General features: G+C 40.2%; 1 protein-coding gene across 16 annotated transcripts in view; it reads right to left on the bottom strand.

Annotated features, from left to right (window-relative positions):
• ULK4 (unc-51 like kinase 4) overlaps positions 1-24,211 on the bottom strand; it is a 701,729-nt gene that overhangs the window by 659,768 nt on the left and 17,750 nt on the right. For all 16 annotated transcript variants that reach the window (XR_012431020.1, XM_074031785.1, XM_074031786.1 and 13 more), the window contains 3 exons: positions 11,194-11,293; positions 8,917-9,056; positions 5,149-5,311 (listed from right to left, as the gene is read on the bottom strand). Coding sequence is in view for 12 of the 16 variants with exons in the window: in XM_074031783.1 (XP_073887884.1) it covers positions 5,149-5,311; positions 8,917-9,056; positions 11,194-11,293 (403 nt within the window). In the remaining 4 variants the exon portion in view is untranslated. The remainder of the gene's footprint in view (positions 1-5,148; positions 5,312-8,916; positions 9,057-11,193; positions 11,294-24,211) is intronic.

The raw sequence follows: 24,211 nt of genomic DNA on the forward strand, positions 1-24,211 counted from the left end.
CAGGAAATACAGAGAACACTACAAATATACTCCTCAAGAAGAGCAACCCCAAGACACATAATTGTCAGATTCACCAAGGTTAAAATGATGGAAAAGGCCGGGCGCGGTGGCTCACGCCTGTAGTCCCAGCACTTTGGGAGGCCGAGGCAGGTGGATCATAAGGTTAGGAGATCAAGACCATCGTGGCTAACACGGTGAAACCCCATCTCTACTAAAAATACAAAAAATTAGCCGGGCATGGTGGCAGGTGCCTGTAGTCCCAGCTACTCTGGAGGCTAAGGCAGGAGAATGGCGTGAACCCAGGAGGCGAAGCTTACAGTGAGCCGAGATCGCGCCACTGCACTCCAGCCTGGGCGACAGAGCAAGACTCCGTCTCAAAGAAAAAAAAAAAAAAGATGGAAAAAATGTTAAGAGCAGCCAGAGAGAAACATTGGGTTACCCATGAAGGGAAGCTCATCAGACTAACAGCGGATCTCTCAGAAGAAACCCCACAAGCCAGAAGAGAGTGAGGGCAAATATTCAACATTCTTAAAGAAAAGAATTTTAAACCCAGAATTTCATATCCAGCCAAACTAAGCTTCACAAGCAAAGGAGAAATAAAATCCTTTACAGACAAATAAATGCTGAGAGATCTTCTCACAACCAGGCCTGCCTTACAAGAGCTCCTGAAGGAAGAACTAAACATGGAAAGGAAAAACTGGTACCAGCCACTGCAAAAACATACCAAATTGTAAAGACCATCGACCCTATTAATAAACTGCACCAACTAACGGGCAAAATAACCAGCTAGCATCATAATGACAGGATCAAATTCACACATAACAATATTAACCTTAAATGTAAACAAGCTAAATGCCCCAATTAAAAAGACACAGACTTACAAATTGAATAAAGAGTCAAGACCTATCAGTGTGCTATATTCAGAAGATCCATCTCACATGCAGAGACACACATAAGCTCAAAATAAAGGGATGGAGGAATATTTACCATGCAAATGGAAAGCGAAAAAAAAAAAAAGCAGGGGTTGCAATCCTGGTCTCTGATAAAACAGACTTTAAACCAACAAAGATCAAAAGAGACAAAGAGGGCCATTACATAATTGTAAAGGGATCAATGCAACAAGAAGAGCTGACTCTCCTAAATATATATGCACCCAATACAGGAGTATCCATTCATAAAGCAAGTTCTTAGAGACCTACAAAGAGACGTAGACTCCCACACAATAATAATGGGAGACTTTAACACCCTATTGTCAATATTAGATCAACAAGACAGAAAATTACAAGGATATTCAGGACTTGAACTCAGCTCCAAGGGGACCTAATAGACACCTATAGAACTCTCCACCCCAAATCAACAGAATATACATTCTTCTCAGCACCACATAACACTTACTCTAAAATCAACCAGATAATTGGAAGTAAAACACTCCTCAGCAAATGCAAAAGAATGGAAATCATAACAAACAGTCTCTCAGACCACAGTGCAATAAATAGGAACTCAGGATTAAGAGACTCACTTAAAACCACACAACTACATGGAAACTGAATAACCTGCTCCTGAATGACTACTGGGTACATAACGAAATGAAGGCAGAAATAAAGAACTTCTTTGAAATCAATGAGAACAAAGACACAATGTACCAGAATCTCTGGGACACATTTAAAGCTGTGTCTAGAGGAAAATTTACTGCACTAAATGCCCACAAGAGAAAGTAGGAAAGATCTAAAATTGACACCCTAACATCACAATTAAAAGAACTAGAGAAGAACAAATTCAAAACCTAGCAGAAGACAGGAAATAACTAATTTCAGAGCAGAACTGAAGGAGATAAAGACACAAAAAACCCTTCAAAAAAAAAATCAATGAATCTAGGAGCTGTTTTCTTTTTAAATGATCAACAAAATAGATCGCTAGCAAAACTAATAAAGAAGAAAAGAGAAAAGAAACAAATAGATGCAATAAAAAATGATAAAGGAGATATTACCACTGATCCCACAGAAATACAAACTACCATCAGAGAATACTATGGACACCTCTACACCAATAAACTGGAAAATCTAGAAGAAATGGATAAATTCCTGGACATATACACGCTCCCACATCTAAACCAGGAAGAAGTCGAATCATTGAATAGACCAATAACAAGTTCTGAAATTGAGGCAGTAATTAATAGCCTACCAATCAAAAAAAGTCCAGGACCAGATGGATTCACAGCCGAATCCTACCAGAGGTACAAAGAAAGGCTGATAACATTCCTTCTGAAACTATTCCAAACAACAGAAAAAGAGGGAATCCTCCCTAACTCATCTTATGAGGCCAGCATCATCCTGATACCAAAGCCTGGCAGAGATACACCAACAACAACAACAAAAAATTTCTGGCCAATATCCCTGATAAACATCAATGCGAAAATCCTTAATAAAATACTGGCAAACCGAATCCAGCAGCACATCAAAAAGCTTATCCATCATGATCAAGTCAGCTTTATCCCTGGGATGCAGGGCTGGTTCAACATACACAAATCAATAAACGTAATCCATCACATAAACAAAACCAATGACAAAAACCACATGATTATCTCAATAGATGCAGAAAAGGTCTTCGACAAAATTCAACACCCCTTCATGCTAAAAACTCTCAATAAACTAGGTATCGATGGAATGTATCTCAAAATAATAAGAGTTATTTATGACAAACCCACAGCCAATATCATACTGAATGGACAAAAACGGGAAGCATTCTCTTTGAAATCCGGCACAAGACAAGGATGCCCTCTCTCACCACTCCTATTCAATGTAGTATCTGAAGCTCTGGCCAGGGCAATCAGGCAAGAGAAAGAAATAAAGGTATTCAAATAGGTAGAGAGGAAGTCAAATTGTCTCTGTTTGCAGATGACATGATGGTATATTTAGAAAATTCCATCGTCTCAGCCCAAAACCTCCTAAAGCTGATAAGCAACTTCAGCAAAGTCTCAGGATACAAAATCAATGTGCAAAAATCACAAGCATTCCTATACCAATAATAAACAAACGGAGAGCCAAATTATGAGTGAACTCCCATTCACAATTGCTACAAAGAGAATAAAATACCTTGGAATATTACTTACAAGGGATGTGAAGGACCTCTTCAAGGAGAACTACAAATCTCTGCTCAAGGAAATAAGAGAGGACACAAACAACTGGAAAAACATTCCATCCTCATGGATAGGAAGAATCAATATCATGAAAATGGCCATATTTTCCAAAGTAATTTATAGATTCAGAGCTATCCCCACCAAGCTACCATTGACTTTCTTCACAGAATTGGAAAAAACTACTTTAAATTTCATATGGAAACAAAAAAGAGTCCACATAGCCAAGAAAATCCTAAGCAAAAAGAACAAAACTGGAGACATCACACTACCTAACCTCAAACTATACTACAAGGCCACAGTAACCAAAACAGCATGGTACTGATACAAAAACAGATCAATGGAACAGAACAGAGACCTCAAAATAGATATCTACAACCGTCTGATCTTTGACAAACCTGACAAAAACAATCAACGGGGAAAGGATTCCCTATTTAATAAATAGTGTTGGGAAAACTGGCTAGCCATATGCAGAAAAATGAAACTGGACCCCTTCCTTTTACCTTATACAAAAATTAACTCAAGATGGATTAAAGACTTAAATGTAAGACCTAAAACCATAAAAACTCTAGAAGAAAACCTAGGCAATACCATTCAGGATACAGGCATGGGCAAAGACTTCATGACAAAAACACCAAAAGTAATGGCAGCAAAAGTCAAAATTGACAAATGGGATCTAATTAAACGAAAGAGCTTCTGCACAGCAAAATAAACTAGCATCAGAATGAACAGGCAACCTACAGAATGGTAGAAAATGTCTGCAATCTACCCATCTGACAAAGATCTAATATCCAGAATCTACAAAAAACTTAAATTTACAAAAAAGCAAATAACCCCATCAAAAAGTGGGCAAAGGATATGAACAGACACTTCTCTAAAGAAGACATTTATGCAGCCAACAAACATATGAAAAAAAACTCAACATCACTGATCATTAGAGAAATGCAAATCAAAACCACAATGAGATACCATCTCACATCAGTCAGAATGGCAATTATTAAAAAGTCAAGAAACAAAAATGCTGGCAAGGCTATAGAGAAATAGAACGGTTTTGGACTGTTGGTGGGAATGTAGATTGATTCAACCATTGTGGAGGACAATTCCTCAGGGATCTAGAACCAGAAATACCATTTGACCCAGCAATCCCATTACTGGGTATACACCCAAAGGAATATAAATCATTCTACTATAAAGACACATGCACACGTATGTTTATTGCAGCACTATTCACAATAGCAAAGACGTGGAACCAACCCAAATGCCCATCAATGATAGACTGGATAAAGAAAATGTGGCACATATACACGATGGAATACTATGCAGCCATAAAAAAGGATGAGTTCATGTCCTTTGCAGGGACATGGATGAAGCTGGAAACCATCATTCTCAGCAAACTAACACAAGAACAGAAAACCAAACACTCTCATTCGTAAGTGGGAGTTGAACAATGAGAACACATGGACACAGGGAGGGGAACATCACACACCGGGGCCTGTCAGGGGGTGGGGGGGGCTAAAGGAGGGATAGTATTAGGAGAAATACCTAATGTAGATGACGGCTTGATGGGTGCAGCAAACCACCATGGCGTGTGTATACTTATGTAACAAACCTGCACATTCTGCACATGTATCCCAGAACTTAAATTTAAAAAAAAAAAAAAGAAAGAAATATGTTTCAACTACAGAATATCATTCACTCAACTAATTTCTATTGAACCACTAATGTTCCAGGCACCATTCCCCTCCTATGTGCTAATGAGTGCTTAGTAAAACATAAAGCTGAGGACAAAATGCAGGCTTTGTTAAGGTTCCCCAGGCCTTACAGAGTAGATCCACATTGAATACTTTAGGCCATGGATAAAGCCATTCCTATGTCCAGACTATGTCTGCTGGTCATTACCATTTTCAATATGTCATGTGAGTGGCAAAACAAAAGACTGACATTGTCTCCTAAATACAAGACTTGCATGGTCCACAACTAGAGTTACAATCTTTAAGTATTCCAGGTCCACATACCTTTGACTCTACTTTTCATGCTTTTCTTCAGGACATTTTCCCCGCTATCACCTCCTCCTTCCTCTGCTGCCACCAAAGCAAAGAACTCTTCCAAATTTTCACCTTCCACTTTTGCCAAGCAAAAGTTGCTAAACTTCAGTGTGCCAGGCCCTTCCAAGAGTATCTATGAAGATCAAATGTTTTCAGAAGAAAAATCAACTTAATTTGTACATATATCAGTACCTCTTATAATTGCACTAAAGAACTTTTGAGCATTGCTATTCTTTCTCCATCAGAACTCAGAAAACTAAATGCTTATAATTTTTTTAAAAAGCTAAAGAAAAATAAATCCAACTTTTTAATAATCAAATACAAAATTAAATTGTTCATTCTCAGATCTATATAATGAACTCATCATATAACCAAAGTGGAAAACTTCAGGTTTGGGGAAAGATAAACAATGATGAAAATAAAACAATCTGCACTTGCCAAGCCTCAGTGTCAGCTCTAACAGGATTTGAAAACCCAGCTGCCTGAGGTGTTGTTTATTCAAGTGAGGAAGCATAATGTAGAGTTAAGATTAAAGTTGAAGATCTGGATTTTACACCCAGGTCCACCATTTACTTGCTGTCTGACCTTGAAGAACATATTTAACCTTGCTAATCCCCAATCTCTTCACCTATAAAATGGGAAAAATAATACCAAACTCTTCAGACTGTTGTAAGGATTAATCGAAGTTATACAAGTAAAGGGTTTGTAACAGTCGCTGGCATGTGACAAATGCTCAAGTCTGCTAATATAATTTGTGATTAGAATCTATGGATTGCTGAAAACATGCCAGGAACTACTGTTCTGTTACTTTTACCATTTCCTCTATTAAAAGTATTTCTAGATAGGTACAATGGGTCAGGTGGCTTTGTGGTTTTTCAAGGCTATGTAGGGTCAAGTGCGGTGGCTCACACCTGTAATCCCAGCACTTTGGAAGGCTGAGGCGGGCAGATCACTTGGGGCCACGAGTTCGAGACCAGCCTGGCCAACATGGTGAAACCCCATCTCTACTCAAAATACAAAAATTAGCTGCGCGTGGTGGCGGGCGCCTATAATCCCAGCTACTCAGGAGGCTGAGGCATGAGAATCACTTCAACCTGGGAAGCGGAGGTTGCAGTGAGCCAAGGTTGTGCCACTGCACTCCATTCTGCATGACAGCGAGACCCTATCTCAAAAATATAAAATTAAAATAAAGGCAAAGTGAAGTTAACTCTTAACTTCTAGTCACAAATACATACTAAGGATGTCTGCTGGTCTACAATAGTGGCTTGTAAACTTATGTGAGCATCAGAATCCCCTGGAAGACTTGTTAAAGCACAGACTACCAGTCACTACCCCCAGAGTTTCTGCTTCAACAGGTCTGGGATGGGGCCCATTTCTACCAAGTGCCAGGTCAACCTAATGCTGCTGGTCCAGAGGACCACTAGCAGGGATCAGCAAATTTTTTTGTGGTCGGTAAAGAGCCAGCTAATAAATATTGTAGACTTTATGAGCCATACAGTCTTTTATACTTCAATGTCATTTCATTTCAATGGAATCTCATACTTCAATTCTGTTGTTGCACAACGGTAGCCACTGACATTACATAAACCAAAGGTCGTGGCTGTGTTCCAGTGAAAGTGTACTTACAAAAATAGGAATCCTGCCTAACCTTTGCTAACCCCTGTTCCAGAACACAGGTTTGGGTTACAAAGCAGCCTGAGTTTTTCAGATCATAACAGCTGATAATAAATCTCATTAAACAACTCCCGTATAGATATCAGCAAACTACAGTCTCTGGGACAAACCCTGGCCACTGCCTTGTACAGCTATGAACCAAGAGTGTCAGATTTAAAAAAAAAAAAAAAAAACCATCTGAAAACTGCCACACCAAAAAAAGTAAGTAAAAAAGGGGGGGGTGGGGATTTGGCCAGGCATGGTAGCTCACACCTGTAATCCCAGCACTTTGGGAAGCCAAGGCAGTAGGATCACCTGAGGTCAGGAGTTTAAGACCAGCCTGGCCAACACAGTGAAACCCTGTCTCTACTAAAAATACAAAAATTTGCCACACGCCTGCCATCCCAGCTACTCGGGAGACCGAGGCAGGAGAATCACTTGAACCCAGGATGCAGAGTTTGCAGTGAGTTGAGATCACACCACTGCACTCCAGCCTGGACAACAGAGTGAAACTGTGTCTCAAAAAAATAAAAATAAAATAATTTTTTAAATGTGGTTTTTATATTTCTAAATGGTTAGGGAAAAAATCAAAATAATATTTCTAGACATGTAACAATGAATTACATGAAATTCAAATTTTCATATCCACAAATGAAGTTATTGAAATGCAGCCACAGCCAGGTGTTTACAAATTAATCTACAGCTGCTTTCAGCACTACAATGACAGTTGAGTAGCTGCAGACTTGAGGCACATATGTGAATATTTCAAACAAGAACTACTATTCATTATACAGGACTTTATGGAGTTTTCTTTTTTAGGTTTAATTATCTTCTCATACAGATGGCCTGTAAAAATAAAATTCTTAAATGAAATAGTCAGCTTTTTATTTCCTTGGCATATATTAAAGAAAAAGTAAAAACTCAGACCAGTAATATGTACAATTCCTCAGGGTATGTACTTATAAAGACAATAATTGACATCACCGTGAGTACACTACTTACCAAAAAGTATCCTAGAAACTTAACCTAAATATAATAGGTAATCCTCACAAATATCTTGAAAAATCTATCTCCATGTGACAAAGAAACTGAGGCAAAGAGAAGCAGGGTAACGTGTCCGGGTTCACACAGCTTCTAAGTGTTAGTGTTGATTGCAACTCAGAAACCAAGTAGGTTTCATGACTCTACTATACTGGACATTTAGTTGTGGATAATTAATTTTACCAAAAAGAAAATATTTGATCCATAATATCAGGAATCATACATATATAGCCAAGAATGCCACTATCAACTAAAACAATGGTTCATAAATGTGTACGATGACTTAAGAGCTAAGAGGGCCTTATCTTACAGACATATTGGGTTCAACATTTACAATGTAGGTTAGTAGAATTAAGTGATTACTCAAAGAGCTCTGAAAAGGAGACTTCACATTCAAAAAGCAACTTATACAGGTAGCTAAAATACAGTACCATATATTTCCTCTCATTATTTCTTTTTTTTTTTTTTTCTGAAATGGAATCTCACTGGAATCCCAGGCTGGAATGCAGTGGTGTGACCTCAGCTCACTGCAACCTGCGCCTCCCGGGTTCAAGCAATTCTCCTGCCTCAGCCTCTCAAATAGTTGGGACTACAGGAGTGTGCCATCACGCCCAGCTAATTTTTGTTTTTTTTGTTTTTTGTTTTTTGTTTTAGTTGAGATGGGGTTTCACCATCTTGGCCAGGATAGTCTCGATCTCTTGACCTCGTGATCCACCCACCTCAGCCTCCCAATGTGCTGGGATTACAGGCAAGAGACACCGCACCCAGCCTTTTGTGTTTTTAGAAGAGATGAGGTTTCGCTATGTTGGCCAGGCTGGTCTCGAACTTCTGACCTCAAGTGATCTGCCCGCCTCGGCCTCCCAAAGTGTTGGGATTACAGGCATGAGCCACCTGTGCCCTGCGTCCTTTTATTTTAAAAAAAAGATTAACTAAAATTTCAAGATGTTCTATACCAAAATGTTATCTAAAAATAAAAACATCTTTGCGAAAGCACTCTAAATTGAGACAGAAGCAGTTAGAAAATAAAAAACTTTCATGAATTACCTTCCCAGGAGAAATGTCACAAAAGAGAATGCCAAGTTTATGAAGATGATGTAATCCAGTAACCAGGTCAATCCCAAATTCTCTCACAACATCTTCTGGGAGGTTTTCATCTTGAGCAATAACTGTTTTTAAGGAACCACCTGCAAGAAGTTGATTAAAATCACCCATTTTGACCCCCTACCATCACAGAGTACCCGAGACGTTCCATGCTGACAGATACGAACATTGAAAAATGATCAAGACAGTAAACCCTGACAGTCTGGTCGAGGAACACACATGTGAGTGAATACAGTGGCCCAAGCGCTGCAACAGAAGTCTATGCCCAAGCACCAGAGACAGATTCAGGAAAGTGCCTGCTCCCTCTGGATGAATGGTGAGAGGCAAGCAGGTAAGATGAAAGGATACTAACCCTAACAGCTGCAAATACTAATGGTAAATACCCCAAAACTGTGCACTTAAATCATATTATACTCTTGTTTACTGTTGTGCTGTCAAGTCACATTCTGCAAAGTACTGCATGGCAAAAAAGACTATGCCTTTCCTTAACAGATAATCACAACCCTTAGCATGTGCCATTAATGAAATAAAAGGCCAAAGTCAGGCACATTGAGAATCCCATTGCTATATTCTTCCAAGGTCCCAGTTACTCCTCTACCATCTAAGTGCCAGAAACAAATTTTTTTTTTAAGGGTCAAGATTACAACAGCCAATCCATCAACAGATGAATGGATAAAGAAAATATGGTACATATATACAAGGGAGTACTATTCAGCCATAAAAGAGAGATTTTGTCATCTGCAACAACATGGTTGGAACTGGAGGTCATTATGTTAAGTAAAATAAGCCAGACACAGAAAGGCAAACATTGCATGTCCTCACTCATTTGTGGGAGCTGAAAATTAAAACAATTGAAATCATGGAGATAGAGAACAGAAGAATGGCTACCAAAGGTTGGGAAGAGTAGTGGGGAGGTGGCGGGGAGTGGGGATGGTTAATGGGTGAAAATAAATAGTAAGAATGAATAAGAACTAGTACTTGATAATACAACAGGTAGCTAAAGTCAATAATAATTGAACTGTACATTTTAAAATAACTAAAAGAATATAATTGGATTGTAACACAAAGGATAAATGCTTGAGGAAATGGACACCCCATTTACCCTGATGTGCTTATTACACACTGCATGCCTGTACCAACTATGTCATGTTCCCCATAAATATTAATATACATACCTACTATATACCTACACAAATGGAATATTAATACAACAGCCAAATTCAGAAAACGTAAAGTCTCTGCTGGCATTGGAAAGTTGAGTATGAATTACTATGATGAAGGGAAGAGGTATTTGGGGTTTTATTTTGTTTTGGTGGGTGAGGGGCTGTTACAGACGTAGGCATGTTTTACAGTTAGGATACTACATCTGGTCAGCTGAAGCAAAAAACTAATTCTAGGACTATCTCTTGATAACTTTGTCAATGTGTACATCTATGGAAGTAATTCAACCATAATTCTGTCCTATTGATTCAGAAAAATAAAATCAAGTAAGTTATTAATCCAAATTACTTAAGTTTTGTAAATTCTGTGTCAATATGATAAGTTAGATTCACAAAGCTAGTAATAATTATATCAATATTCAATTATCCTTTATTGTTACTCAATGTATAAACAGAAGTACACTAACAGTAGTACTTCATAGTAGTTAATAGTAGTACTTAGTAGTGGTTATTACATTTTTTCCCTGTTAAACTCTTAAAATTTTGAAACTAAAAGCCCAGATAATATGTATTTAGTCACCTTTCTCCCTGTATATAGTCCTAGAAAGCTGTATGAAGGAATGGCTATAATTTGTTATCTCTAATTATTTGTTGGTTCATCTTTGTACTTTTTCACATTGCTTAAAATTTTAGGAGGTACAGTATGCTTTTCACAAAAACAAAAAGATACTTTATAAATGTATTAGCTAATTAATAGCTAGTCAACTTAAAATGTTCGTTTTTATTCCTTGGGAAAATATTTTTGATAAATTAATCACCACTTTAAAACATTTCTAAATTTTTATGTATGTAATGTAATAATACACCAAAGTAAACCCAACCCAGAATTGAATTTACATAATTCTTTTTCCCAAACATCTTTGCTCTTCACCCTTCCCTAATATCCACAGAGCAATAGATTTTCAAGTTAACATAGTAAATAACATCAAAAGTAACAAAACTTACAGCATGTTTTTTTTCAATACTATATTCATAGCACTTTTTACATACTCTTTCTTACCTGTGCAGAGTTCCACCACTAGCCAGAGGTGATTGCTGGTTTCATACCATTCATGAAAAGTTACAATATTCTTGTGTTTAATTTCATGGGTGAGACGGACCTATAAAAACACAGAGCATTCACTCTAAAAAGAAATACCTAAAACTCTTACAACCACTGAGAAAAACCTAAATATACAATTGGTAAGTGGATAAGAAAATGGTGACATTTATTTGGTGGAATTCGATACAGATATTAGAAATCATGATTATGAGGGCTAGTCACACAGAAAAACACTACCTTAAAAATAAACTTTTTTGGCCATGCACGGTGACTCACACCTCTAACAATCCCGGCACTTTGGGAGACAGAAGTGGGCGGATGACTTGAAGTCAGGAGTTCAAGAGCAGCCTGACCAACATGGTGAAACCCCGTCTCTACTAAAAATACAAAAATCAGTTGGGTATGACGGCACACGCCGTTCAGTAGCCTGAAATTCAAGCTACTGGGAGACTAAGGCAGGAAAATTGCTTGAACTCAGAAGGCAGAAGTTGCAGTGTGCTGAGATGGTGCCACTGCACTCCAGCCTGGGTGACAGAGCAAGACTCTATTTCTAAATAAATAAATAAATAAATTTTTTAAAACTTGTGTAATACTGTTTTGCATGTCTCTGTAAATATAAATTTGCAAAAGAATTATTTATAGAAAAATGACCAGAAGATATTCACCAACATAGCTACTGTTATTAGTGAAACTGCTGGTGTTTTTTAATTCTACTTTTCTCTCATTTTCTATTGGCTATACTAATACACACTACTTTCATAGCCAAGAAAGAAAAAATAATTTTAAAGGGAAAAAATTTCTCCTAAGTAAACATAACCTACCTACTCAATAATACAATAGTTAACTAAGTTGTATTATCAACTGACAAAATATTGTCAACATTAAAATGTATACTTAATTTTAATACATAGAGGAATGAGTGTTATAATGTTAATTGAGAAGGGCAAAAAACAAAATTATACCACGACTAAACCATTAAAGAACAAACTCAGAAACTAGAAGGAAACAAACCAAGACATGAGCAATGATTATCTTCTTTTTTTTTTTTTTTTTGAAGGAGTCTTACTCTGTCATCCAGGCTGGAGTATAGTGGTGCAATCTCGGCTCACTGCAACCTCTGCCTCCCGGGTTCAAGCAATTCTCTGCCTCAGCCTCCCAAGTAGCTGGGATTACAGGTACACACCACCATGCCCAGCCAATTTTTGTACTTTTAGTAGAGATGGGGTTTCACCATGTTGGTCAGGCTGGTCATGAACTCCCGACCTCAAGTGATGCACCCGCCTTGGCCTCCCACAGTGCTGGGATTACAGGTGTGAGCCACTGTGCCCGGTTAAGCAATGATTATCTTTAGGTGACAGGACAATTGCCCTTTTTTCTTCTATTCATTTTTCCCTATTGTCCAAGTTTCTACAGTGAAGTTGTATTTTTTTTTTTTAATTTTTAAAAGAACTCTCAGGATTCTACAATCTACTTTTAAACATATTCCTGGTCTGGACACCCCACACTTCACACGGTGGAGTACACCCCTGAGAGGAAGCTTCCAAAGCAAGAATCAGACAGGTACACTCGTTGTTCACCAGTATTCTATCTTCTGCAGCCTCTGCTGCTGACACCCAGGCAAACAGGGTCTGGAGTGGACCTCAAGCAATCTCCAACAGACCTACAGCTGAGGGTCCTGACTGTTAGAAGGAAAACTAACAAAGAGGAAGGACAGCCACACTAAAACCCCATCAGTACATCACCATCATCAAAGACCAGAGGCAGACAAAACCACAAAGATGGGGAAAAAGCAGGGCAGAAAAGCTGGAAATTCAAAAAATAACAGTGCATCGCCCCCTCCAAAGGAACGCAGCTCATCGCCAGCAACGGATCAAAGCTGGACGGAGAATGACTTTGACGAGATGAGAAAAGAAGGCTTCAGTCCATCAAACTTCTCAGAGCTAAAGGAGGAATTACGAACCCAGCGCAAAGAAACTAAAAATCTTGAAAAAAGAGTGGAAGAATTGATAACCAGAATAATTAATGCAGAGAAGGCCATAAACGAACGGGCAGAGATGAAAACCATGACATGAGAAATACATGACAAATGCACAAGCTTCAGTAACCGACTCGATCAACTGGAAGAAAGAGTATCAGCGATTGAGGATCAAATGAATGAAATGAAGCGAGAAGAGAAATCTAAAGAAAAAAGAAGAAAAAGAAATGAACAAAGCCTCCAAGAAGTATGGGATTATGTAAAAAGACCAAATCTACGTCTGTTTGGGGTGCCTGAAAGTGAGGGGGAAAATGGAACCAAGTTGGAAAACACTCTTCAGGATATCATCCAGGAGAACTTCCCCAACCTAGTAGGGCTGCCCAACATTCAAATTCAGGAAATACAGAGAACGCCACAAAGATACTCCTCGAGAAGAGCAACTCCAAGATACATAATTGCCAGATTCACCAAAGTTGAAATGAAGGAAAAAATCTTAAGGGCAGCCAGAGAGAAAGGTCGGGTTACCCACAAAGGGAAGCCCATCAGACTAACAGCAGATCTCTCGGCAGAAACTCTACAAGCCAGAAGAGAGTGGGGGCCAATATTCAGCATTCTTAAAGAAAAGAATTTTAAACCCAGAATTTCATATCCAGCCAAACTAAGTTTCATAAGTGAAGGAGAAATAAAATCCTTTACAGACAAGCAAATGCTTAGAGATTTTGTCACCACCAGGCCTGCCTTACAAGAGGCCCTGAAGGAAGCACTAAACATGGAAAGGAACAACCGGTACCAGCCATTGCAAAAACATGCCAAAATGTAAAAACCATCGAGGCTAGGAAGAAACTGCATCAACTAACAAGCAAAATAACCAGTTAATATCATAATGGCAGGATCAAGTTCACACATAACAATATTAACCTTAAATGTAAATGGACTAAATGCTCCAATTAAAAGACACAGACTGGCAAACTGGATAAAGAGTCAAGACCCATCAGTCTGCTGTATTCAGGAGACCCATCTCACATGCAGAGACACACATAGGCTCAAAATAAAGGGATGGAGGAAGATCTACCAAGCCAATGGAAAACAAAAAAAAGCAGGGGTTGCAATACTAGTCTCTGATAAAACAGACTTTAAACCATCAAAGATCAAAAGAGACATAGAAGGCCATTACAGGCCGGGCGCGGTGGCTCAAGCCTGTAATCCCAGCACTTTGGGAGGCCGAGACGGGCGGATAACGAGGTCAGGAGATCGAGACCATCCTGGCTAACACAATGAAACCCCGTCTCCACTAAAAATACAAAAAAATTAGCCGGGCGTGGTGGCGGCGCCTGTAGTCCCAGCTACTCGGGAGGCTGAGGCAGGAGAATGGCGGGAACCCGGGAGGCGGAGCTTGCAGTGAGCCGAGATCGCGCCACTGCACTCCAGCCTGGGCGACAGAGCGAGACTCCGCCTCAAAAAAAAAAAAAAAAAAAAAAGAAGGCCATTACATAATGGTAAAGGGATCAATTCAACAGGAAGAGCTAACTATCCTAAATATATATGCACCCAATACAGGAGCACCCAGATTCATAAAGCAAGTCCTTAGAGACTTACAAAGAGACTTAGACTCCCATACAATAATAATGGGAGACTTCAACACCCCACTGTCAACATTAGACAGATCTATGAGACAGAAAGTTAACAAGGATATCCAGGAATTGAACTCATCTCTACAGCAAGCAGACCTAATAGACATCTACAGAACTCTCCATCCCAAATCAACAGAATATACATTCTTCTCAGCACCACATCGCACTTATTCCAAAATTGACCACATAATTGGAAGTAAAGCACTCCTCGGCAAATGTACAAGAACAGAAATTATAACAAACTGTCTCTCAGACCACAGTGCAATCAAACTAGAACTCAGGACTAAGAAACTCAATCAAAACTGCTCAACTACATGGAAACTGAATAACCTGCTCCTGAATGACTACTGGGTACATAACGAAATGAAGGCAGAAATAAAGATGTTCTTTGACACCAATGAGAACAAAGATACAACATACCAGAATCTCTGGGACACAATTAAAGCAGTGTGTAGAGGGAAATTTATAGCACTAAATGCCCACAAGAGAAAGCTGGAAAGATCTAAAATTGACACTCTAACATCACAATTAAAAGAACTAGAGAAGCAAGAGCAAACACATTCGAAAGCTAGCAGAAGGCAAGAAATAACTAAGATCAGAGCAGAACTGAAGGAGATAGAGACACAAAAAACTCTCCAAAAAATCAATGAATCCAGGAGTTGGTTTTTTGAAAAGATCAACAAAATTGATAGACCGCTAGCAAGACTAATAAAGAAAAGAGAGAAGAATCAAATAGACGCAATAAAAAATGATAAAGGGGATATCACCACCGACCCCACAGAAATACAAACTACCATCAGAGAATACTATAAACACCTCTACGCAAATAAACTAGAAAATCTAGAAGAAATGGATAATTTCCTGGACACTTACACTCTCCCAAGACTAAACCAGGAAGAAGCTGAATCCCTGAATAGACCAATAGCAGGCTCTGAAATTGAGGCAATAATTAATAGCCTACCAACGAAAAAAAGTCCAGGACCAGATGGATTCACAGCTGAATTCTACCAGAGGTACAAGGAGGAGCTGGTAACATTCCTTCTGAAACTATTCCAATCAATAGAAAAAGAGGGAATCCTCCCTAACTCATTTCATGAGGCCAACATCATCCTGATACCAAAGCCTGGCAGAGACACAACAAAAAAAGAGAATTTTAGACCAATATCCCTGATGAACATCGACGCAAAAATCCTCAATAAAATACTGGCAAACCGGATCCAGCAGCACATCAAAAAGCTTATCCACCATGATCAAGTAGGCTTCATCCCTGGGATGCAAGGCTGGTTCAACATACGCAAATCAATAAACGTAATCCAGCATATAAACAGAACCAAAGACAAGAACCACATGATTATCTCAATAGATGCTGAAAAGGCCTTTGACAAAATTCAACAGCCCTTCATGCTAAAAACTCTCAATAAATTCGGTATTGATGGAACGTATCTCAAAATCATAAGAGCTATTTATGACAAACCCACAGCCAATATCATACTGAATGGGCAAAATCTGGAAAAATTCTCTTTGAAAACTGGCACAAGACAGGGATGCCCTCTCTCACCACTCCTATTCAACATAGTGTTGGAAGTTCTGGCTAGGGCAATCAGGCAAGAGAAAGAAATAAAGGGTATTCAGTTAGGAAAAGAAGAAATCAAATTGTCCCTCTTTGCAGATGACATGATTGTTTATTTAGAAAACCCCATTGTCTCAGCCCAAAATCTCCTTAAGCTGATAAGAAACTTCAGCAAAGTCTCAGGATACAAAATTAATGTGCAAAAATCACAAGCATTCTTATACACCAGTAACAGACAAACAGAGAGCCATTTCATGAATGAACTTCCATTCACAATTGCTTCAAAGAGAATAAAATACCTAGGAATCCAACTTACAAGGGATGTAAAGGACCTCTTCAAGGAGAACTACAAACCACTGCTCAGTGAAATAAAAGAGGACATAAACAAATGGAAGAACATACCATGCTCATGGATAGGAAGAATCAATATCGTGAAAATGGCCATACTGCCCAAGGTAATTTATAGATTCAATGCCATCCCCATCAAGCTACCAATGAGTTTCTTCACAGAATTGGAAAAAACTGCTTTAAAGTTCATATGGAACCAAAAAACAGCCCGCATCTCCAAGACAATCCTAAGTCAAAAGAATGAAGCTGGAGGCATCACGCTACCTGACTTCAAACTATACTACAAGGCTACAGTAACCAAAACAGCATGGTACTGGTACCAAAACAGAGATATAGACCAATGGAACAGAACAGAGTCCTCAGAAATAATACCACACATCTGCAGCCATCTGATCTTTGATAAACCTGAGAAAAACAAGAACTGGGGAAAGGATTCCCTATTTAATAAATGGTGCTGGGAAAATTGGCTAGCCATAAGTAGAAAGCTGAAACTGGATCCTTTCCTTACTCCTTATACGAAAATTAATTCAAGATGGATTAGAGACTTAAATGTTAGACCTAATACCATAAAAACCCTAGAAGAAAACCTAGGTAATACCATTCAGGACATAGGCATGGGCAAGGACTTCATGTCTAAAACACCAAAAGCAACGGCAACAAAAGCCAAAATTGACAAATGGGATCTCATTAAACTAAAGAGCTTCTGCACAGCAAAAGAAACTACCATCAGAGTGAAAAGGCAACCTACAGAATGGGAGAAAATTTTTGCAATCTACTCATCAGACAAAGGGCTAATATCCAGAACCTACAAAGAACTCAAACAAATTTACAAGAAAAAAAACAAACAACCCCATCAAAAAGTGGGCAAAGGATATGAACAGACAGTTCTCAAAAGAGGACATTCATACAGCCAACAGACACATGAAAAAATGTTCATCATCACTGGCCATCAGAGAAATGCAAATCAAAACCACAATGAGATACCATCTCACACCAGTTAGAATGGCAGTCATTAAAAAGTCAGGAAACAACAGGTGCTGGAGAGGATGTGGAGAAACAGGAACACTTTTACACTGTTGGTGGGATTGTAAACTAGTTCAACTATTATGGAAAACAGTATGGCGATTCCTCAAGGATCTAGAACTAGATGTACCATATGACCCAGCCATCCCATTACTGGGTATATACCCAAGGGATTATAAATCATGCTGCTATAAAGACACACGCACACGTATGTTTATTGCAGCACTATTCACAATAGCAAAGATTTGGAATCAACCCAAATGTCCATCAGTGACAGACTGGATTAAGAAAATGTGGCACATATACACCATGGAATACTATGCAGCCATAAAAAAGGATGAGTTTGTGTCCTTTGTAGGGACATGGATGCAACTGGAAACCATCATTCTTAGCAAACTATCGCAAGAACAGAAAACCAAACACCGCATGTTCTCACTCATAGGTGGGAACTCAACGATGAGATCACTTGGACTTGGGAAGGGGAACATTACACACTGGGGCCTATCACGGGGAGGGGGGAGGGGGGAGGGATTGCATTGGGAGTTATACCTGATGTAAATGACGAGTTGATGGGTGCTGACGAGTTGATGGGTGCAGCACACCAACATGGCACAAGTATACATATGTAACAAACCTGCACATTATGCACATGTACCCTAGAACTTAAAGTATAATAAAAATATATATATATATTCCTGGTCTGGCCAGGTGTGGTGGTTCACGCCTGTAATTCCAGCACTTTGGGAGGCCAAGGCGGGCAGATCACAAGGTCAGGAGATTGAGACCATCCTGGCTAACATGGTGAAACCCTGTCTCTACTAAAAATAAAAAAATTAGCCTGGCATGGTGGCAGGCACATGCAGTCCCGCTCCTCAGGAGGCTGAAGCAGGAGAATGGCGTGAACCCAGGAGGCAGAGCTTGCAGTGAGCCAAGATTGTGCCACTGCACCCCAGTCTGGGCAACAGAGCAAGACTCTGTCTCAAAAAAAAAAAAAAAAAAAAGCAATTCCTGGTCAATGGCAGTGGCTCATGCCTGTAATCCCAACACTTTAGGAGGCCAAGGCAGGAGGATCACTTGAGCCAGGGGTCCCCAACTCCTGGGCCGTGGACCGGTCCAGGTCCATGGCCTGTTAGGAACCAGGCCAGACAGCAGCAGGTGAACAGTCAGCAAGCAAGCATTACTTCTTGAGCTTGCCTCCTGTCAGATCAGTAGCAGCATTAGATTCTCACAGAAGTGCAAACGCTATTGTGAACTGTGCATGGGAGGGATCCAGGCTGCCCACTCCTTATGAGAATCTAATGCCTGATGATCTGAGGTGGAACAGTTTCATCCCGAAACAATCCCCACCCCATGAAAAAACTGTCTTCCACAAAACCAGTCCCTGGTGTCAAAAAAAAAGTTGGGGACCAGTGCCACAGTTTTATATATATAAACATATATATAAACATAGAAATTGACCCTTCTAGTCTTAAAGCTTGAAACTTACATCTGTTTTATTTGAACTGCTTCCTCAGGAAAAGACCCCCCCCCAAACCTCTCAAAAAGTATCAAGGAACTGAAGCTCACCAGATCACCATACCCAGACATGAGGCGCCAGGCCCCTGATTCATCATGATTGCTTCCTTTCACCTCCAAAGGTCTGTTTTCTCACACATTGCTATGTTTCTTTCCTGTTATATGAACCCCTAATTTTAGTCAGTCAAGGAGATTGGTTTTTGAGACTGAGCTCCCATCTCCTTGGCAGCAGCACCTGATTAAAGCCTTCTTCCCTGGCAATAGGTGTCATCTCAGTGATTGGTTTTCTGTGTGGAAAACAGCAGGACCTAGACCAAACCCCTGGTGTTTCAGTAACAGTTTTAACACAAGCCTGAGCCATATAGCAAGACCTCATCTCCACTAAAAATTTTTTTTTAATTAGCCAGGCATGGTGATGCATACCTGTAGTCCCAGCTACTCAGGACACTGAGGCAGGATAGCTGGAGCCCAGGAGTTCAAGGCTGCAGTGAACTGTGTTGCACCACTGCACTCCAGCCTGGGCAAGACAGCAAGACCCCAACTCCAAAAAAAAAAAAAAAAAAGAAACATTCTTATTTTCTGTTCGATAAGTATTTAAAAAAAAAAAGAAAGAAAGAAAAGAAACATCCTAGATGAATCCTAGTGTCATCAATTCACCCTATTGTAAAAGGTATCTTTAAGGCCGGGCGCAGTGGCTCAAGCCTGTAATCCCAGCACTTTGGGAGGCCGAGACGGGCGGATCATGAGGTCAGGAGATCGAGACCATCCTGGCGAACACGGTGAAACCCCGTCTCTACTAAAAAAATACAAAAAACTAGCCGGGCGAGGTGGCGGGCGCCTGTAGTCCCAGCTACACAGGAGGCTGAGGCAGGAGAATGGCGTAAACCCGGGAGGCGGAGCTTGCAGTGAGCTGAGATCCGGCCACTGCACTCCAGCCCCGGCGACAGAGCGAGACTCCGTCTCAAAAAAAAAAAAAAAAAAAGGTATCTTTACAATAAGCACACTGATCTTAAAAATGTACATTTCTGTCAGATCATAAGAATACTCGTGCATAAAAAACAAATAATAAACATGCAAAAGCCTATCTGTTAAAAAATACTAAGTTGTTCTGGAGGTTTTGCTTTCTCCTTTTAAAATTCCACTAAATACAAAAAATAAAACCACAAAAATGTGTGCATTACTAGCAAACCATCAAGATCCAAAATTGCTGACAACTAACAAAGTGCTTTCAATCCTGTCCTTTTTTTTTTTTTTTTTTTTGAAACAAGGTCTCACTCTATACCCAGGCTGGAGCACAGTGGCACAATCATGGCTCACTGTAGCCTTCATCTATTGGGCTCAAGGGATCCTCCTCCTCCCTCAGCCTCCAGAGTAGTGGGGACCATAGTTGCACCACTACATTCGGTTGACTTTTTTGATTTTTTGCATACACAAGGTCTCACTTTGTTGCCCCAGTTGGTCTTGAACTCCTGGATTCAACCAATCCTCCCACCTCAGCCTCCCAGAGTGCTGGGATTACAGGTATGAGTCACTGTGCTCAGCTTTAAAAAATAAATAAATAAATAAACTTTTTTTTAAAGTTACATCCAAACTCTACTACCACTTAACACAAACAGATGAGCCCATATATACAGAGCTCCCCATTTTAAAAATGAAACACTCTGTGAACAACTAGGTGGGCTCATACCGTAGCACAATTAGAGGAAAATGGATCCACATAACTTAGAAGACAGAGGAGTTAAAAAACAGAAAGCAGAGTGACCAAGAGAAAATTTAAGGAGCAACTTGCAAGAAACTACAAAACTAAAATGAAAAACTTAGCCAGGCATGGTGGCACATGCTTGTGGTCTCAGCTACTAGAGAGGCTGAGGCAGGAGGATCCCTTGAGCCCGGAAGTCAAGGCTCAGTGAGCCGTGATCACATCACTGCACCCAGCCTGAGTGACAGAAAAAGAAAGAAGAAAGGAGGAAGGAAGGAAGGAAGGGAGGGAGGGAGGGAGGGAGGGAGGGAGGGAGGGAAAGAAACTGCAAAACTAATAAGGCCACCAAAGAATAAGGAAGACCACCTGGTGTCCATGTTTAAGGACTCCCACTGATTCAGGCACAGGAAGGGGGAGGTCCTGATGAAAAATAAAGGGGACATGGCAATTACAACAGAATCACCAACAGAATCTGGGCCCCAGCACTTCCTTCCAGCACTCCTCATCATTCAACATACGCCCCATGCCCACTCTTCTAAATGCTGGACCAAACTGCCTCTCAAAGTCTTGCCCTCCACCTTCACCTCAACCACCTATCTATCCATGGTTACTCCACAGACCTACAGTGTTCAATGTGGGAGCGATGTGCCACACAGGGCTACTCAGAACTCAAAAAGTGGCTTGTCTGAACTGGGATGTGCTACAGATGTGAAATACACACAGTATTCTGAAGACTTCATACCAAAAAATAATAAACAATATCTCAATAATAGTTTTTACCGGCCAGGTGCAGTGGCTCACGACTGTAAACCCAACACTTTGGGAGGCCGAGGCGGGCAGATCACTTGAGGTCAGGAGTTTGAGACCAGCCTGGCCAACATGGTGAAATCCTATCTCTACAAAAAATACAAAAATTAGGCGGGCATGGTGGTACATGTCTGAAGTTCCAGGAACTTAGGAGGCTGAGGCAGGAGAATCACTTGAACCCAGAAGGCAGAGGTTGCAGAAAGCCTAGATCGCACCACTGCACTCCAGCCTGGGTGGGAGAGCAAGACTTCATCTCAAATAAATAAAAAAATAAATAGTTTTTACCAATTATATGTTGAAATGATCGTACATTGTGTACACTGGTTTTAGAAATATATTACCAAAGTTAGGCTGGGCGCGATGGCTCACGCCTGTAATCTGAGCACTTTGGGAGGCTGAGGTGGGTGGATCACAAGGTCAGGAGATCAAGACCATCCTGGCTAACACAGTGAAACTCCATCTCTACTAAAAATACAAAAAATTAGCCGGGCGTGGTGGCGGGCGCCTATAGTCCCAGCTACTCAGGAGGCTGAGGCAGGAGAATGGCGTGAACCCGGGAGGCGGAGCTTGCAGTGAGCCGAGATGGTACCGCTGCAAGACTCTGTCTCAAAAAGAAAGAAAAGAAAGAAAGAAGAGAGAGAGAGAGAGAGAGAGAGAGAGAGAGAGAGAGAGAGAGAGAAAGAAAGAAAGAAAGAAAGAAAGAAAGAAAGAAAGAAAGAAAGAAAGAAAGAAAGAAAGAAAGAAAGAAAGAAAGAAAGAAAGACATTACCAAAGTTAATTTCACCCATTTGTTTTTCATTTTTCAATGTGGCTACTAAAAAATTCAAAATTAGATTTGTGGCCCCCATTATATTTTTATTAGATGGTGTTGCTAGACTTTTACTAAAAACTGCATTACCAACAAAATCTCTTTCACACATCCTAGCCTGTGACAATATACACACACTTTCCAGCTTGCTCCCACGAGCATTCCAATTCTGGTTAAACTCAACCAACCCTCCACATACTCTGCAGCTACTCAAGCAGGTAAAGCAGAAGCTCCTCAAGCATGTAAAGCAGAAACAAACGGTGCTGCCTGATTTACTTTAAATGTATGATCACAAATCTCAAATGGCCCAAGACAATCTGCTCTTCAAGTGACCATTCACACCTCTTCTTTCCTCTCCTTCCTACCTCCTAACTGATGACTTTGCTTATTTCAGGGAAGGTAGAACCAAACAGAAGAAAACTTTCTCAGGCTCCTGGCGTGGAATCTACCAACTTGCATCTTGTACCATACCCTGCCTCCCCTCAGTTACCCATGCTCCTTCCAAAAGTCAAAGCCTCCCCTTGTATATATGATCCCAACCCCCCTCAAACTTCACTTATATTACTTTCTGCTCTCCACATTATGCTGAGTATTTTTCCATTGCTAATAGACCATTTCCATCAGCATACAAACATGTTGCAATTATTATCTTTACGGAAAAGCTGCTAGTTGCTTACCTAAATCTTTAATAACAGAATTCCTATATGACAAAAACAGCCTTGTGCCTGTCCAGAAAAAGATTTCTCCCACTCCTGCCCAGACAGGGGACACCAACAAGATGTTAACAGGGTCAGTAGCTCAGGTTTCCTGGAAAACACTTAATGGGGTTTATTCAAGGTAACCCCGTGGCACCTCCTTTCTTCCCCTTCCTCCCTGGAAAGCTGACATGGTAACTAAAGCGACATGGCCATCCAGCAACTGTGAAATGGCCTTGCACATAAGCCAAGTTAAATAAGGATAGGAGAGAAGAATGACAGGGAATTGATGACATGGTAGAATCAGTTTGCAAGTGCAGTTTCCTTTACATGAGAGAAAATAAACCACCTGTTTTAATACATGTAATTTCACAGGAGGATGAGGCAGGAGAATTGCCTGAACCCAGGAGGTGGAGGTTGCAGTGAGCTGAAAGCATGCCACTATACTCCAGTCTGGATGACAGAGTGAGATCCTGTCTCAAAAAAAAAAGGAAAAAAAAAAAAAAAACATGTCATTTCAGATCTCAGGAGTCAGAGGTAACTCCTGATAACTCTTTCCATCTCAACCTCCTGTCTCCATCCAGTTATCATCCCATTTCTCTGCTCCTTGATACAGCAAAACTCCTTAAGGATGGTCTCTACCTTCAGTCCCTCTTTTTATAAGAAGTGTACTTATTTATTTTTGTAGAGATAGGGTCTTGCTATGTTGCCCCGGCTGGTCTCAAACTCCTGGCCTCAAGCAATCCTCCCACCTCAGCTTCCCAAAACACCAGGATTACAGGAACGAGCCACTAAGCCCAGCTTGCTCCCCCATAAACATATTCTAATTCCAGCTTTCATCCCCACCACTTTCTGAAACCACTCTCTTCAAGGTTATCAGTGGCCTTTCCATTGCCAAATCCTCA

The sequence above is a fragment of the Macaca fascicularis genome, chromosome 2 (assembly GCF_037993035.2).
Source record: "Macaca fascicularis isolate 582-1 chromosome 2, T2T-MFA8v1.1".
Taxonomy (NCBI): Eukaryota; Metazoa; Chordata; class Mammalia; order Primates; family Cercopithecidae; genus Macaca; species Macaca fascicularis.